Source organism: Hypanus sabinus, chromosome 26 (assembly GCF_030144855.1).
Source record: "Hypanus sabinus isolate sHypSab1 chromosome 26, sHypSab1.hap1, whole genome shotgun sequence".
In the NCBI taxonomy this organism is placed as follows: domain Eukaryota; kingdom Metazoa; phylum Chordata; class Chondrichthyes; order Myliobatiformes; family Dasyatidae; genus Hypanus; species Hypanus sabinus.
In genome coordinates, this window is record NC_082731.1 from 36,581,928 (window position 1) to 36,599,204 (window position 17,277).

Genomic DNA, 17,277 nt, shown 5'->3' on the forward strand with positions numbered 1-17,277 from the left:
GATTGATAAGTTCATGGCCCAAGGTAGAATGAGTCAATTTTAGAAAACCTAGTACATTTATTTACATGTACACACTTAGTCCAGCGATCGTGGAGCATACGGATCCCTTCTTTGTAGAAGTCGGCGTCTTGGACCTCCAGAAAGTGTCCACAGCAGGGGTGATTGATAAGTTTGTTGCCTAAGGTAGAAGGAGATGAGTTACACAGCTCTCGTTATATGCACATGCAGTTCAACTCTTTGAGTGATTGTGCAGAAAATTTTAAGTTAATAACTCATCTCCTTCTACCCTGGGCCACGAACTTATCAATCACCCGGATGAGTTATTAACTTCAAACTTTCTGCATAATCACTCAAAGAGCTGAACTGCACGTGCATGTAACGAGAGCTGTATAACTCATCTCCTTCTACCTTAGGCCACGAACTTATCAATTACCCGTTTGGTAGGGGGGGGGGGGGGAGGGAGGTGGAGAGATGTGGATGCATGTGTGAGTGAGATCGTGTGTGTGAGAGAGTGTATATGTGTGAGTGTTGACCAGTTTAGCACAGTATCACTGCTGTTGCTAGTAGTGTGTTCTTCTGGACCGAGATCACAGATGCTGTTCCCAGGATTTGTTGGAGCCACTCATATATATACTTCCATATACTTATATACATATATATATATACACACACACACATACATATATATATATATCTATATATATATATAAACTGTAAATTACAGTAAGTATATATATATACTTACTGTAATTTACAGTTTTTATTACAACGTAATGCTGCTGCATAACAACAAATTTCATGGCTTATGCCGGTGATATGAAACCGGATTCTGATTTAACCTCCCCACCAGCGCTTTTGGGGACACAGAGAAGGCTGGAGCACCCATGGGACCATGTGTTCACAGGGAATTTGTACAAGTGGGTGGCATTGTAGTGGAGCATTTAGTGCAATCGCTATATCAGTGCCAGCTATTACTGATTGGGGTTCAATTCCTGCCGCTGTCTGTAAGTTCTTGGTGTGTTCCCTGCCATGTACGTATCCAAGACGTATTGGTTAGGGGTTAGTGGGCTGTGGACTCGCTACGTTGGCGCTGGAGGCCTGCCAACACTTGCAGGCTGACCCCAGCACGATCCATGTGTCGGCCATTGATGCAAAGCGACACATTTTGTTGTACGTGTGACAAGTACCACTGATCTTTAATCTGAATCTGGGTTTGATCCCGATCATCGCCACTGGAGCTTCAAGCTAGCAGCACTACCCGCTGCAGCTCTCCGCCGCCCACCTCACTGAATGTAGATCGACTGAACGAGCAGACGGCGAAAAGGAGACTCTTACCAAGACATCAGGCTCTGGAATGTGGACCCCGCTGAAAAACTGGTTGGAGCTGAAAACCTTCTGGTGCCGAGGGATGAGATCTCCTACAGGGGTAAAGAGAAGTCGTCACACACAAGAAACAGGCTGCAGAACGTGGCCGCAGGGCGATGAGGAGCAACCAGGGCATCTCTCGCCTGCCGTGAGATCCGAACGCGCTCCTCCCCTGGCACCGGCACCGTAAAAGGTGTGAACCAGTAACAGCAAGCTGCGGACTCAAAAGATAATTGGAGCCATGTATATATATATATTTTTTTTTACTATAATTTACAGTTTTTATTTTTTATTTCACATTTTTTTTAAAAAACTAGGCTCCTAATCTGTCAAAACTATTAACTATTAGGGATGCAGTCTCAATTGACACTTCTAAACACCAGCTCAAAACCCATTTATTTAACCTTGTTTTTAACGAACATCTTTTTTTAGAGTCATACCACAGAAACAGGCCCTTCAGCCCATCTAGTCCATGCTCAACCATTTAAACTGCTTGCTCCCATTCATCTGTACCAGGATCATAGCCCTCCACATCTCTACTATCCGTGTACCTATCCAAACTTCCCTGAAACTTTGAAATTGAGCTCGCATGCACCACTTGTGCTGGCAGCTCGTTCCGCGCTCTCACAACTCTCTGAGTGAAGACGTCTCCCCTTATGTTCCCTTGAACTTCTCACCTTTCACCCTTAACCCATGACCTCTGGTTGTAGCCCCGCCCAACCTCAGTGGGAAAAGCCTGCTTTTATTTACCCTATCCATACCTTTATCACATCTCCTCTCAATTTTCTATGTTCTAAGGAATATAATCCCAACCTAGTCAATCTTTCCTTATAACTCAGACCCTCCAGACCTGGCAACATCCTTGTAAATTTTCTCTGAACCCTTTCAACCTTATTTACATCTTTCCTGTAGGTCGGTGACCAAAACTGCATACAACGCTCCAAACAAAGCCTCACCAATATCTTATACAACTTCAACATAACATCTCATCTCCCGTATTCATTGATTTACGAAGGCCAACATGCCAAAAGCTTTCTTTACAACCCTATCTACCTGTGGCGCCACAGTCATTGAATTTTGTACCTGTAGTTTGTCTTTTATTGTCATATCTGCACTTTAGGCGATTGTAAAGCACTTTGAATTACATTGTCTGTAAGAAAAGTGCTCAATAAATGAGTTACTGTTATTAAATTATTCAGCAGAGATGTGAGATGTGAGCAGACTGTGCTCCCTCACTACACACTGAGTTGTTAAGCACTGGAATCCACATCCTGGCAGGCAGTGGATGCGAGTTCTACAAGTCATTTCCAGAAGAAAAAGGGTTAAGTGACTGAAGGTGACGTGAACTACAGTACAGAGGCATGGGCAAGGTTAATTGTGGAGTCATATCTCGTGCAACAAGCTCTTCAGCCCATTAAGTCTGTGCTAGCAATGATGAACCCAACTCTACTCCTCTATTCTCCTCACAGTCCCAGAAACACTCAGGCACAACAGCACCTCGACTTCCTCTGGAGTGTGCGGAGATTCGGCATGTCATCAAAACCCTTGGCAAACTTCTATAGATGTGTGGTGGAAAGTGTGCTGACTGGCTGCGTTACGGCCTGGCATGGGGACGCCAATGTCTTTGAGCGGAAAATCCAACAAAAGGTAGTGGATTTGGCCCAGTACATCACGGATAAAACCTTCCCAACCATCGAGCACATCTACATGAAACATTGCCATAGGAAAGCAGCATCCATCATCATAGATCCTCACCACCCAGGCTGTGCTCCTTTCTCACTGCTGCCATCAGGTAGAAGGTACAGGAGCCTCAGGACTCGCACCACCAGGTTCAGGAACAGTTACTACCCGTCAACTATCAAGCTATCGATCAAAAGATGATTGACGATTCTATTTCTGGTGTTCCCACAACCGATGGTCTCACTTTAAGGATTCTTTATATTGTTATTTCACAATCTCGTTATTTTTTGCTATTTATTTATATTTGCACTTGCACAGGTTGTTGTTCATTGATCCTGTTTACAGTTACTATTCTATAGATTTGTTGAGTATGCCCGCAGGAAAAATAATCTCAGGGATGGATGTGGTGATGTGTATGTACTCTGATAATAAAATTTACTTTAAACTTTGTACTTTGAGGGTGGGGAGGAATTTAAAACAAAAAATTTACATACAGTGCTGTGCAAAAGTTTTAGGCATGTACAGTATGTATACTGTAGTAATTTTATTTATCACACTATACTGCTGCCACAAACTAAAACAAATTTCATGACATATGTGAGTGATGATAAACCTGATTCTGATATGGGTCTCCACCGTGGACTGAGAGTGGGAAGGGGGCAGGGAGAGGGGAATCATGGTTGGGAATGGGGGAAGGGAGTGGGAAGCACCAGAGAGACATTCTGTAATGATCAATAAACCAGTCGTTTGGAATCAAATGCCTGGTGTCTCAGGACTGGGGGTGACTACACCCGTGACCCCCACTGCCCCGGAACTCCTTCTTTGCCACCTGACTACACCTCTCCCGCGGCGCTCCACCCTTGCCATTCCCAATATCCTTTGCTCCCGCCAGATCTACAAACTGGCTTTCCACTCTGCGCTGACAAATCCAGCGCTGTGCAGGTCTTCGGGGGACATGGGTACCTGGTCACAGTGCAAACTCCACGCAGCCAGCATCCGAGCTCAGAACTGAAGGGGGACAGCTGTATTCGCTGAGCCATCCACAATACGAATGATTGGAGGCTTCCTGCTAGCTTCTGAGACTAGCATGATGGGCTGAATAGTCTTCTTTGCTCCCCCTGCACAAACACTCTGGTGTCCCAGTGGGCACTGCACAGTTCAGCTTCCTGTGACTTCCTCACCTGCAATTTACTCAAAACTATTCATTTAGTTGGCATTATTTATTTACTGAGATGGGCCCTTCCATGACCTAATCACGGGACAATTTAAAGTTTATCTCACAGGAGGGAGATACACCCAGCTAGTTGAGTGGTGTTGCACTCAAAGCCAGCAAGACCAGGGAAAACACACCAGTTCTCATCGAGGGATCAGGAGTGGAGAGAACCAACTTCAAGTTCTCCGAGGATCTGCCCTGGGCCCAATGTATCGATCCGGCAACAAGGAAGGCACAACAGCAGTTATATTTCATTGGGAGTGTGAGGAGGTTTGGGTTGTCCATAAGACATAGGAGCAGAATTAGGCCATTTGGCCCATCGAGTTTGCTCCGCCATTCACTCATGGCTGATCCTTTATTCCCCCTCCTCAGCCCTGTTCCCTGGCCTTCTCCCCAAAACTTTTGATGCCATTTCCAATCAAAATCTCTGCCTTAAATGCACTCAACAACCTGGCCTCCACAGCTGCTTGTGGTAACAAATTCCACAAATTCACCATCCTTTGGCTAAAGAAATTTCTCCGCATCTCTGTTTCAAATGGACGCCCCTCTATCCTGAGGCTGTACCCTCTTGTCCTAGACTCCCCCACCATGGGAAACATCCTTTCCACATCTACTCTGTCTAGGCCTTTCAACATTCGAAAGGTTTCATGGAGACCCCCTCCTCATCTTTTTAAATTCCAGAGAGTACAGACGCAGAGCCATCAAATGTTCCTCGTACGATGACCCTTTCATTCCCGGAATCATCCTTGTGAACCTCCTCTGTCATCAAAGACTCTAGCAAATTTTGACAGATATATTGTGGAGAGCATTCTGACTGGCCGTATCAGCATCTGGTATGGGGGGAGGTTACTGCACAGGATTTAGGTAATCTGCAGAGAGTTGTAAAATTAGTCAGCTGCATCATGGGCTCCAGCCTCCATAGTATCCAAGACATCTTCAAGGAACGGTGCCTCAGAAAGGCTGCGTCCATCATTAAGGACCCCCACCACCCAGGACGTGCCCTGTTCTCATTGCCGCCATCAGGAAGGAGGTACAGGAGCCTGAAGGCACACACTCAGCGATTCAGGAACAGCTTCTTTCCCTCTGCCATCAGATTTCTGAATGGACATTGAACCCATGAACACTACCCCATTACTTTTTATTTCTATTTTTGCACTACTTCCTTAATTTAACTATTTAACATATATATTTACTGTAATTCAGTTCTTCTCTCTATACTATGTATTTCACTGTACAGCTGCTGCACAGTTAACAAATTTCATGACCTATGCCAGTGACATTAAACCTGATTCTCACCAATTTACCTATCAGGTACGCCTTTGGACTGTGGAAGGAAGCTGGAGGACCTGGGGGGGGGGGGGGAACAAGCATTCCGTGGGGAGGATGTACAGAGATTCCTTACGGAATATCATCAGAATTGAACTCCAAACTCCAGACCTCCCCGGGTTGTTGTAGCGTCCGGCTAACTGCTATGCTACCGTCCCGCCCGACCTTGAGATCTCCTGCCAATGAAAAGTAATCTGAAGACTTACTGAAGCAAGTCTGGATTATGAAGACCGCTGTAAAACACTCAAATCTCACGTTGCCCGGACACAGCTGAACCACACTCCCGAGCAGCAGAGTGAGAACAGAAAGAGACGGCAGGTGCTGGAATCTGGTGCAAAGAGAGAAAACACAAAACTACTGGAGAAGCTCAGCGGGCCCGGCTGCATCTGCGGTCGAGAACCTGTGTCACCGAATTCTTGCAGCAGTTTGTTCAAAGTAAACTTATTATCAAACTATGTATGGGTCACCACATACTACTCTGAGATTCACCTTCTTGCAGGCAGTCATGGTAGAACACCACCCAGCAGGCAGGCAATAGCAAAGCCCCCAGAAACCATGATCTCGAGCCATCAAAAACTGCTTTCTTAAACAGTCAAAATGTCATCGGTAACTGGTTGTATTGAATGTTGGTGTTGCAATAAAAATTAGTGAAAAAAATAACAGGAGCAATGAACATAATAAGGAAATAAAGAGACATAATTTTATTCAAAGTTGATATAATCTGCAACTTCGTATCTCAGGAAATACCGGAGCTGAATGATTAACATATTTCCAAAGACAAAATTAGGCAGATATTGAGATAAAGAAAATTTGCGTAAGAAACAGGTAGATAGGGTTGTAAAGAGAGCTTTTGACATATTGGCCTTTATAAATCAAAGTATTGAGTATAAGAGTTGGAATGTTATGGTGAGGTTGTATGAGACATCGGTGAGGCCGAATTTGGAGTATTGTGTACAGTTTTGGTCACCTAATTACAGGACGGATATTAATAAGGTTGAAAGAGTGCAGAGAACTTGAGAGTTGAGAAACTGAGTTACAAAGAAAGGTTGAATAGGTTAGGACTTTATTCCCTGGAGCGTAGGAGAATGAGGGGTGATTTGATAGAGGTGTATAAAATTATGATGGGTATAGATAGAGTGAATGCAAGCAGGCTTTTTCCACTGAAGTTAGGGGAGATAAAAACCAGAGGACATGGGTTAAGGGTGAAGGGGGAAAAGTTTAAAGGGAACATCGGGGGTGGCTTCTTCACGCAGAAAGTGGTGGGAGTGTGGAATGAGCTGCCAGATGAAGTGGTGAATGCAGGCTCACTTTTGACATTTAAGAAAAACTTGGACAGGTATATGAATGAGAGGGGTTTGGAGGGATATGGCCCAGGTGCAGGTCAGTGGGACCAGGCAAAAAAATGGTTTCTACGCCACTGTGTAGAGTTTCTTCATGTACTTCAAACAATGGTGACTGAGCGCATCGTGTTGGAGTTGGAGCTAATAAATGTTGAACAAGGGTTACTTTTATTGAAATTACTGCAACGCAGAAAAGAGAGAAGACGTTGGAGGAGATGGTGTGTACGACCATCGAACAGATTGAGGCAGAAGGAGGGTGAATTTCTGTGCCTGTCCGGCCACTGAGAGACACGGACGAGGAAATGCATTTCAAATATTTTCGGACGTCGGCAGGTAGATTTGCCGGTTTGGTTCATCGTCTCCAACCATTTATTTGGCATCAGTGTACGCACAGTATGCCTGTAGACAGGAGGAAATGTGATGCTACCATGCGGACCAATCACAGTTGTTGCGGTCTGTGTTGCCGCGACGCACAGTTACATTTTTGGAGAAGTGCATGTCAGGTTATGGCGTAGGGTACAGCGTAGGTTATGCGGCTACGCTGTACCTACGACGTTCATTTGACACAGAAGTATAAATCAGCCTTTCCTGCTTTTGTCTCCAGTCCAAAACCATGGGAGCAGGGCATGGTCCTTCAAAGAAGTTATAGAATTCAGTCAGTGGATATATAATTGATTAACGATCTGTTGGTCAATCACAGACAGAACAAGATGGCCAACACTGACCCAGACAGTACGTGTAACAACTGACCTAGTGTCTTCCTGATGAGGTAGAGCTGATCCACGTCCGAACGGCCTGGCCACAGCGGATTGCCCGAGATGAGCTCGGCGAAGACGCAGCCTATAGCCCAGACATCCACCGGAGGGCCGTACTGCGTGTCGCCGACCAGCAGCTCAGGGGCGCGGTACCACCGCGTTGCCACATAGTCCGTATAGTCGTCTCCCGGCCCAGCTGGAACAAAAGAGCGGATGTTAAAGGGTCAACGCTACGAGGCAGTCGCTCCTCCCTCCTCAAACATCAGGCGCCCACTGCATCTGCTCGGGGTTCCCCTGGAAGTGTGGAGACTCCCAGTGTGGTACAGTGTTCACCTGCCAACTTGCTTGGTCATAACATGAAAGAGGTGAGATCTTCCTACCTGCATATCATCATCATCATCATTATGTGCCTTGGGCAATCATGGTCTTCCATCTATCTTGACCATGATTGTTCTTGGTAAATTTTTTTCTGCAGAAGTGGTTTGCCATTGCCTTCTTCTGGGCAGTGTCTTTCCGAGACGGGAGACCCCCCCCCCCCCCCCCCCCCCCCCAGCCATTATCAATACTCTTTAGAGATTGTCTGCCTGGCGTCAGTGGTCACATAATCAGCACTAGTGATCTGCACCGGCTGCTCATACGACCATCCACCATCTGCTCAAATGGCTTCACGTGACCCTGATCGGGGGCTGAGCAGGTGCTACCCCTTGCCCAAGGGTGACCTGCAGGCTAACAGAGGGAAGGAGCACCTCACAGCTCCTTTGGTAGAGATGTATCTCCACACTCGGTGGCAATAATAAACCACCTGAATTGTCGAGGTGCAGAGGCTGTGTAGATGGGTCGATATGGATATAATGCGTGAAAGGGCCTGTTCCTGTGTTGTGTGATTCACAATTCTTCCCCCACCTCCATTCGCACCCCCAGCATGGGCTTCACCTTCTCACGGACAGGGTTGTCTTAAATCAAGGAGAATGCTGAGCAACATAATTCAGGCCACTCGTACGACCATCCCCCACCTGCTCCCATGGCACCACGTGACCTGCAGACTCTCAGAGGGAAGAAGTGTCTTACACCTCCTTCAGTACAGACATAACTCCACCCTGCCACCCAGTCTACTCAACAGGTTGGGTAGCAACCGTGAAGAGGAATTAACAGTCGACATTTTAGACTGAGACCCTTCATCAGGGTCGGAAAGGAAGGGGGAGGAAGCCATCTGAAGAAGGTGGGAGGGGAAGGACTACAAAATGGTTGGTGATACAGGTGAAGCCAGGTGGGTTGGGGGAGGGGGCTTGAAGTGAGAAGCTGGGAGGTGATAGGTGGAAAAGGTAAAGGGCTGAAGAAGGAGGAATCTGATAGGACAGGAGAGTGGACCATGGGAGAAAAGGAAGGTGGGGGGGGAGAGATCTAGGGGGAAATACTTGTGTGGGGGGGTATTGAGAGCAGCTTTGGGCCCCTTATCTAAGAAAGGATTGGAGAGGGTCCTGAGGAGGTTAACGGGAATGATTCTGGGAACCATGGGAGAAAGGGAAGGAGGGAGATCACCAGGGGAGATGGTGGGCAGTTGAGAAGAGAAGGGATGAAAGGGGAGAGTGGGGGAAGGAGGAGGAGATAATTTACCAGAAGTTAGGTGCTCTCAGGGTGCTGTTAAGGACAGTTCCAGGAGCTAGGCTCAGCGGTAATGACAGAGGGAATGTTTCCAAGTCAGGAGGAGGGAAACCTGGTCCACCCAGCTCAGATCAGAGAGAGAAAATACAAGGAGCACAGCGGGTCAGGCCGAGGAATGAATGGTCGATATTTCGGGTCGTGGCCCAAAACATAAATGGAGGTCCTGGTTCAGCCGCAGCACAACAATCCAAGGCAGAATAATGCAGCCTGGCACAGGAAAAATGGGCTGAATGGCCTGCTTATGTGCGGTACTCTTTGACAGACACTGCCTGGAGCTGCTGAGTCCCGAGTTGAAGCATGAACGACACTTGGGAGCTGCCCCCAGCACACACACTCGGACTGCGTCGGTCGTTGACGCAAGCAGCGCTTTTCACTGCAGGTTTCCAATTTTAACCCTCGCCTCCAGCAGTTCGATTCTGGCTCCGGGGCTGCGGCGTCCACAGCCTCGGGTCAGTGGGTGCGGGGGAGCTATCTTCGACCTTCCCTCCGCCCTCCCCCCACCGCCACGGGGAGCCCCAAGGTCACAGATGAGCCACAACTTACTCAGGATCCGCGCAAAGCCGAAGTCGCAGAGTTTGATGACGCCCTGCTTGGTGATGAGGATGTTCTCGGGTTTCACGTCCCTGTGGATGCACTGGCAAAGACACAGATACAGGGGAGTCACTCTGAAAGTGATAAACTCCGCAGCGCTCTGACAATGAGTTCACGTTGAGCAGTGCGCGCCGAGCCCGGCGTCCCACCACGGGTCGAGTGGATGCGGTTGTGCCCTGGCGATGAAGCGCCTGCGAGCTCGGCAAACGCCTCAACCCCAGCCGCCAACGATCACCGCCGAACCCAAGTCCGTAGCTGTCATCTCCACCAAGGCTGGCTTCAAAAGGGTGAGGGTCAGGCACAGGACTAGCGGCCCGTGAAAACAGAAATGCCGACGGAAGCTCCCCAGGCCTCATTCCTGGGAGAGGAAGGATCTTCGCCTGGAAAGCGTGCGGGAAATTGGAAGCCACAGGGCCGATCTAACTGGCCCAGGACTGAGGACTACGGCGAGCTGCCATCTCCAAGTAGGGGTACTGAGCTTAAGCGGGTAATGCACTGTACCTGTCACTGTATCCTGCCTTGAGATTCATTCGCTCCAAAGCAGTGGCGAGCAACTACTCATATCCAGTGTCTCAGGTTCCATAACTGCCTTAATCTAACTCAGCCAAGTCAAAAAGTTCCTGTAATTCAGTCGCAAATCAATGGCTTTATGGAGCTCCTATCCAATGCTAAGTTCAATCCTTGTGGCTCTTATAAAAAAACCTGGACTTGCCCAACTCATCCCGATTTTGGTCGAGGTGCCCCCTCCCCCCGAACATGAGACAGGGAACCAGAAGGCTGCGTCCTTCTCCCGGGCGGCTGGGCACCAAATACTGCCCCGAAGGTCTGCTGATTGGTGCCAAAGATTCGCAGGAAGAGAACCCCCGCCCCTCCCAAGCCCTCCATGACACAACATGAAGGCGCTGCAAGCTGGTCTTTAAGCTGCACCCGTGCGCGCCAATAGGGGTATCACGGTTATCGTGAGAGATCGGGGTTCAGTTCCCACCGCCGTCTGTAAGGAGTTTGCACCCTACATTCACACGAGTTTCCTTTAGGTGCCATGGCTTCTCCCCTCACACGTGGGTTAGGGTTAGAGAGTTGCGGGCACGACAACCACGGGAGGCCCCAACGCACTCTTGACGCAGGCAATGCACCTCACAGGTGCCAAAAAATAATCTTTAAATCATTATCTGCAAAGGTGTCACTGGGAACAAGCCAGCACAGTTAAAGGATTTGTTTAACAAATTTACCTACCCACGTGTTTTTCCCACTGGGTTCTCATCTGCCCTTCACCCGTCCCCCCTTCGTGGCACTTATCCTCGCAAGTGGAACAAGTGCCACAGCTGCCCCTACCCCTCCTCCCTCACTACCATTCAGGGCCACAAACTGTCCTTCCAGGTGAGGTGACACCTCACCTGTGAGTCTGTTGGGGTCATCTACTGTGTCCGGTGTTCCTGGTGTGGCCTCCTGCACATCGGCGATACCCAACAGGGGTGGCGAGACCGCTTCACCCAGCACCTACACTCCGCCTGACAGTGAAAGCGGGATTGCTCAGTGGCCACCCATTTTAATTCCACTTCCCATTCCCGTATGTCCATCCGTGGCCTCCTCCACTGTCCGGATAAGGTCACACTTAGGTCGGAGGAACAACACCTTATATTCCAACCTGATGGCGTGAACATCGATTTCTCAAACTTCTGGTAATGTCCCACCCCCCCCCCCCCACCATTTCCGTTCCCCTTTTCCCTCCCTCACCTCATCTCCTTACCCGCCCATCGCCTCCCCCCGCTTTTCTTTCTTCTGACCTTCTGTCTTTTTCACCAATCAATGTTCCAGCTCTTTACTTCATCCCTCCCCCTTACTGGTTTCACCTGTCGCCTGGCGTTTCCCTCTCCCCTCCCCCCAGCTTTTAAAACTACTCCTCAGCTTTTTTTCTCCTGTCGTTGGCTGTACTTTTCTCCACAGATGCTGCCCGACCTGCTGAGTTCCTCCAGCATTTTGTTTGTGCTGCCTGCTATTACCTTCCTTTCTTAGCAGGTTCCAGCACTGTAGTCCTTGGTGTTCCCACTTGTCAGCCTCCAGCAGCCGTCTCCACCTTCACTTCCCCTCCAAACCCCCCCCCTTGCCCCATCCACCTCCACCTCCTTTACCTGACTCCATCTGTCCACCATTCCTCAGCCCTGCTCAGCCTATTGTTCCCCTACAGCCCCCTGTCTCACAACCCCCTCAGCCCTCCCTCTCTTCTTTCTGTTGGCTATCTCCAGTCTTCACTCTCAGCCGTTCCCTGAGGATTTGATAGAGGGACACAAAATTATGAGGGGTATCGATAGGGTAAATGCAAGCAGGCTTTCTCCACTGAGGTTGGGGGGGGGGGGAGGACTACAACCAGAGGTCATGGGTTAAGGGTGAAAGGTAAAATGTTTAAGAGGAACATGAAGGGAAACTTCTTCAATCAGAGGGCCGTGGGAGTACAGTGTGACCTGTCAGCGCAAGTGGTGGGTGTGATTTTGATTTCAATGTTTAAGAGAAGTTTGGATAGGTACATGGACAGTAGGGGTATGGAGGGCAGTGGTCCCAGTGGAGGTCGATGGGAGTCGGCAGTTTAAATGGTTCAGCATGGACTAGATGGGCCAAAGGGCCTGGGTCAGTGCTGTATTTTTCTACAACTGTATGACTCGAATTGAACTCCGACTCCAGAAGACCCCGAGCTGTAATGGCGTTATGCTAACCGCTAATGCTTCTGCGCAGGGCCTTTTTATTTTGTATTTCATTTCATTGAACTTCTGGTAGTCACAGGGCACCACAACACAGAATACAGGGCAGGGGGCGGAATAATTCGGACGATGTGCACCCCAGGTCGGGTTGAGCTGCACTCCGATCTTGGCATTCCACTTGCCCACGATCCGTCAGCCTGCTGTTAATTCATGGCGTCTCCTCCGAATGCTTGGCCTTCATCAGTCAGCTGGCCGCTCCTCATTACGGAAACTCGGCCGTGACGTGGGGAAGCCCAGTCGAATGCGTGCCCATTCCGATCTTCACGGGTAGAGACTTCGCGGGTCTCCTCGCACGCTCGCGGGGCAACTGCCAAGATGGGAGTACAACTCGACCCAAGGCCCGGTGCTGCCTGGCCCGTTGAGCTCCCCCAGCAGTCTGCTCTTGATTCCTCCTCCCACCATCCCCAGTTACATTCTAGAAGGTTCCCCGCACTTACGTTGTGTTTGTGGCAGAAGCTGACGGCCTGCAAGGTTTGCCGAATGATGCTCTTCACCTGATCCTCTGCAACCCTGGGGGAGGAAACAGTTAACAGTTAATCACACCTCACCTAGGTCCCGAACTGGGTCAAATGTCGGCACAAGAGGAGCGAGGCCTGATTCGGTCCCGTTGCATTATTTAAAGGGCCAGCACCCGAAGCAAGGACTCCGGTATTAATAGTCACAGAGCCTCAGTTCACCCAACAATTTAATTACCCCCTTTTTATTAAACCAGTGATTCCAGACAGTGGTTTCGCTCCGTTGTAAATGAGCTGGATGAATCCCGGATTAGGTGATTACCACATTAAAAGCTAACAAGACACTAATGGAAGGAAACCACAGGATGAACTCAAGCCTGTTTGCAAATTAAACCCCAGGAAACTGCTGATGAACTGAAGCATTTTGTTACATCTGATACAAAGCAGACAGTTCCATAAACACTCTCTGCGTACAGGAAAACGGTGAATGTTCCTGGTCACCAAACCTCTCTCCGCAGATGCCGCCTGACTGACTGAGCATTTCCAGAATTGTCTGATTTTATTTCAGGTTTCCAGCACCTGCATGTTTTACTTGCGATTTATCTTCCAAGCATGCGTGACAGCTGTGAGGTATTAGACCACCAGAGGCAGAAGGGGTGGGTGACGACAAATTAAATGCGTCGGATTGCGCCGACGTCTGGCCGCTGCTGGTGCGGACTCGGAGGCGGCAGAACCGAGGCGAGGCGGAGTTGAGGCTGGAAAGCGCGTTGAAGTGGCAGGGACGAGGTCCGAGAGCAAGGAATGACCCGAGGTTTGGCCGATTTAAGGCCAGGTTGGAAAGGTCAGGGTGTCTTGGGGCTGGAGGTGACGGATGGGCTGGTGTTCAGCTCCCTGCTCTGTGAGGCCTATTTGACTCCGCGCTGCACTGAGGCCCCGGCCTGCAATCAACGGGCTCCTGGATTAGCTGAGGAGACGACTGGCTTCGTGTCCATGAATTTCCTTTTGTAAACTTCAGTCCTGATTGTTATTTGCTTATGTTTTTAATTATTTGCATGATGTGTTTTTCTTTCTGCACGTTGGGGTTGTTCTGGGTTCATTCTGGTTTCCCTGTTTTGTGGCTGCCTGTCAGGAGGCAAATCTCAAGGTTGAGTAACAAATACATAACTTTGATAATAAAAGTACTTTGAACTTTGAAATAACTGGGTGAATAGCCTTGGTAACATCCCACGTCAGTGATAGGTGGTTCCATTTTCCTTTGATTGGGGATCTGGTGTTGGCAGGGTGGGGGCAACACAGACGAGAGGGATAGGGAGATGGGAAGAGGGGTAGTGGGAGAGGAGGAGAGAGAGGGAGGAGGGTGGGAAGAGGAGGAGAGAGAGAGGGGGGAGAGAGAGAAGGTAGGAAGAAAGAGAGACAGAGTGAGGAGGGGGGTGGGAAGAGAGAGAATGAGGGAGGAGGAGGATGGGAAGAGAGAGGGGAGAGAGAGGAGAAGGAGGGTGGGGAGAGAGAGGGGGAGGAGGGTGGGAAGAGGGAGAGGGGGCGAGGGAGAAAGAGGTTGAGGAGGGGGAAGAGAGAGGGGAGAGGCAAAGAGAGAGAGAAGGAGGAGGAAGAGAGAGAAGGGGAGGGAGTGATAGAGAGGAGGGAGTGAGCGAGGGGAGAGGGAGGAGAGAAGAGATAGAGAGAGAATATAGCCTTGATGTTAGACTCAGACCGTACAAGGGGTCATCAAGCGGGACAGTGGAAAATTAGAAGTCTCTTCCCTTGAAAGACACATTTGAGGGCCATGCAGAGGAGGGCAGGCAAACATAGTCGTCATAGCAAGATCATCCATGTGGGAACAGATGGTAGAACAGGCTAAAGAAACTAACATACTGGGATGTGTAAGGAGAACCTCACCTCGGTCCTGAACTGTTTCCTATCCAACTGTACTCTATTGGAGAACAATTGCTGTTTGCAGTTGCATGGACAATTTTATTTGGTTATTATCAGTTTTTCTCCCGGGCAATTAAACTAGTAGACCAAACAACTACCTTTACACAGAGCCTTGGAGTGATCACGCCTGGAGTAAGATGTGCAAATTTGATTGCCCTTCCAGTGAAAGATGCATGTTGATGATCAGATGTAGCCAAGGTTCACCAGCCTGTTTCCTAGTTCAGCGTGAACGTTAGGCGACAGACTGGGTCAACTCGACTGCATTCTCCGGTGACAGGAGAACTGTTCAGAGGGCTTCAGCCCGCAACATCAGCAGTTCCTTTCCTCCCACGGATGCTGCCTGACCAGCTGAGCTCTTCCAATAGCGTGTTTGTTGTTCCCAAAATCTGCAGTCTCTTGCGTCTCCCATTCTATTTATTATCGAAGTGTGTATGCAGTATACAACTCTGAGATTCGTCTTCTCCAGATAGCCACAAAACAGTGGAAGACATTCAAAATAAATATATACCATCCCATGGGCAAAAAAACAAATCACACAAATGGCCACACCAGAATATCAACCCCCCCCATGTGCAAAATCATGCTGACAGCAACAAGAACATTAAACCCCAACACCCCCATGCAAGAAACAAATCGCACAAATGGCAACAAAATCATCTGACCCCCAAACCCAAACTCTCTGTATACCCATGATTGTTCCGTCACCCACAGCTCCAATTTGCTAATTCAATTTGCTGACGACACTGCATTGATTGGCCTAATCTCAAATAATAATGAGGCAGCCTACAGAGAGGAAGTCATCACCCTGACACAGTGGTGTCAAGAAAGCAATCTCTCCCTCAATGTCGCAAAAACAAAGGAGCTGGTTGTGGATTACAGGAGGAATGGAGACAGGCATTGTCCTATTGACATCAATGGATCTGGGGTTGAGAGAGTGAACAGATTTAGGTTTCTCAGCATACACATCACTGAGGATCTCACGGGGTCTGTACACACCAGCTGTGTGGTGAAAAAGGCACAACAGCACCTCTTTCACCTCAGACGGTTGAAGAAGTTTGGTATGGGTCCCCAAATTCTAAGAATTTTTTATAGGGGCACGATTGACAGCATCCTGACTGGCTGCATCACTGCCTGGTATGGGAACTGTACTTCCCTCAATCGCAGGACTCTGCAGGGAGTGAACACATCCAGCAAAAGGAGTGGTGCGGACAGCCCAGCACATCTGTGGATGTGAACTTCCCACTATTCAGGACATTCACAAAGAAAGGCGTGTAAAAGGGCCCAAAAGGTCACTGGGGACCGGAGTCACCCCATCCACAACTTATTCCAGCTGCTACCATCCGGGAAACGGTACCACAGCATAAAAGCCAGGACCAACAGGCTCCAGGACAGCTTCTTCCACCAGGCCATCAGACTGCTTAATTCATGCTGATACAACTGTAATTCTGTGTTATATTGACTGTCCTGTTGTATGTACTTTTTATTATAAATCACTATAAATTGCACATTCAGATGGAGATGTAACATAAAGTCTTTTACCCCTCATGTACATGAAGGATGTAAATAATAAAGTCAATTCAGCTCAATTCAAACCCCAAACAGACCCCATGCAAAAAAAAACAAACGGCAACAAGAAAGACGGGTGAAAACACAGAATATAAAACACGAAACTGAGAGAAGAGTCTAAGGGAGCCACTGTCTAATCCTCCGAGTCAGCATTGAAGAGGAGGGAGAGGCCGTTCTATTGCAGGGACTTTCCCTTGGGTGAGGCACCTTCCTTCAGCAGCAGCGAGCACACAGTCCCATCATCTCCCCAGTTTCTGTCACACACCGGAGACAATTTCAGCACCCAATTAACCCTCGCAGCTCCGGGCACCCAGGCTGAATCCTGACCTCTAGCGCTGTCTGCGTGGAGTTTGCACGTCCTCCCTGTTACTTTGTGGGACCCCCCACCCCACTCAACTCAATGCTCTGGTTTCCTTCCGTGTACCAAAACCATACATGTTGGTGCGTTCCTAGGCCATATAGAAGTGCCCCTGGAGTCTAGGTGCGTGGTAGAATTGTTGGGAATTATGAGGGGGAATGGGTTGCAGGGAAAATTTAGTGTAGAATAGGGGTGGGAGTGGGGGTTTGATGTTCTTGTTGCTGTTTGTGCAATTTTTTTTGTGCGTGGTGGGCGTGGGGGGGGGCTTGATGTTCTTGTTG

At 48.8% G+C, this 17,277-nt stretch overlaps 1 protein-coding gene across 1 annotated transcript in view; it reads right to left on the reverse strand.

The window, feature by feature from the left end:
- The window catches only part of LOC132381445 (cyclin-dependent kinase-like 1), a 77,126-nt gene that overhangs the window by 16,237 nt on the left and 43,612 nt on the right, over window positions 1–17,277 (reverse strand). The window contains exons 3-6 of the mRNA XM_059950847.1: window positions 13,123–13,195; window positions 9,885–9,975; window positions 7,675–7,875; window positions 1,336–1,418 (exon numbers count right to left, since the gene is read on the reverse strand). Coding sequence (XP_059806830.1) covers window positions 1,336–1,418; window positions 7,675–7,875; window positions 9,885–9,975; window positions 13,123–13,195 — 448 coding nt within the window. The remainder of the gene's footprint in view (window positions 1–1,335; window positions 1,419–7,674; window positions 7,876–9,884; window positions 9,976–13,122; window positions 13,196–17,277) is intronic.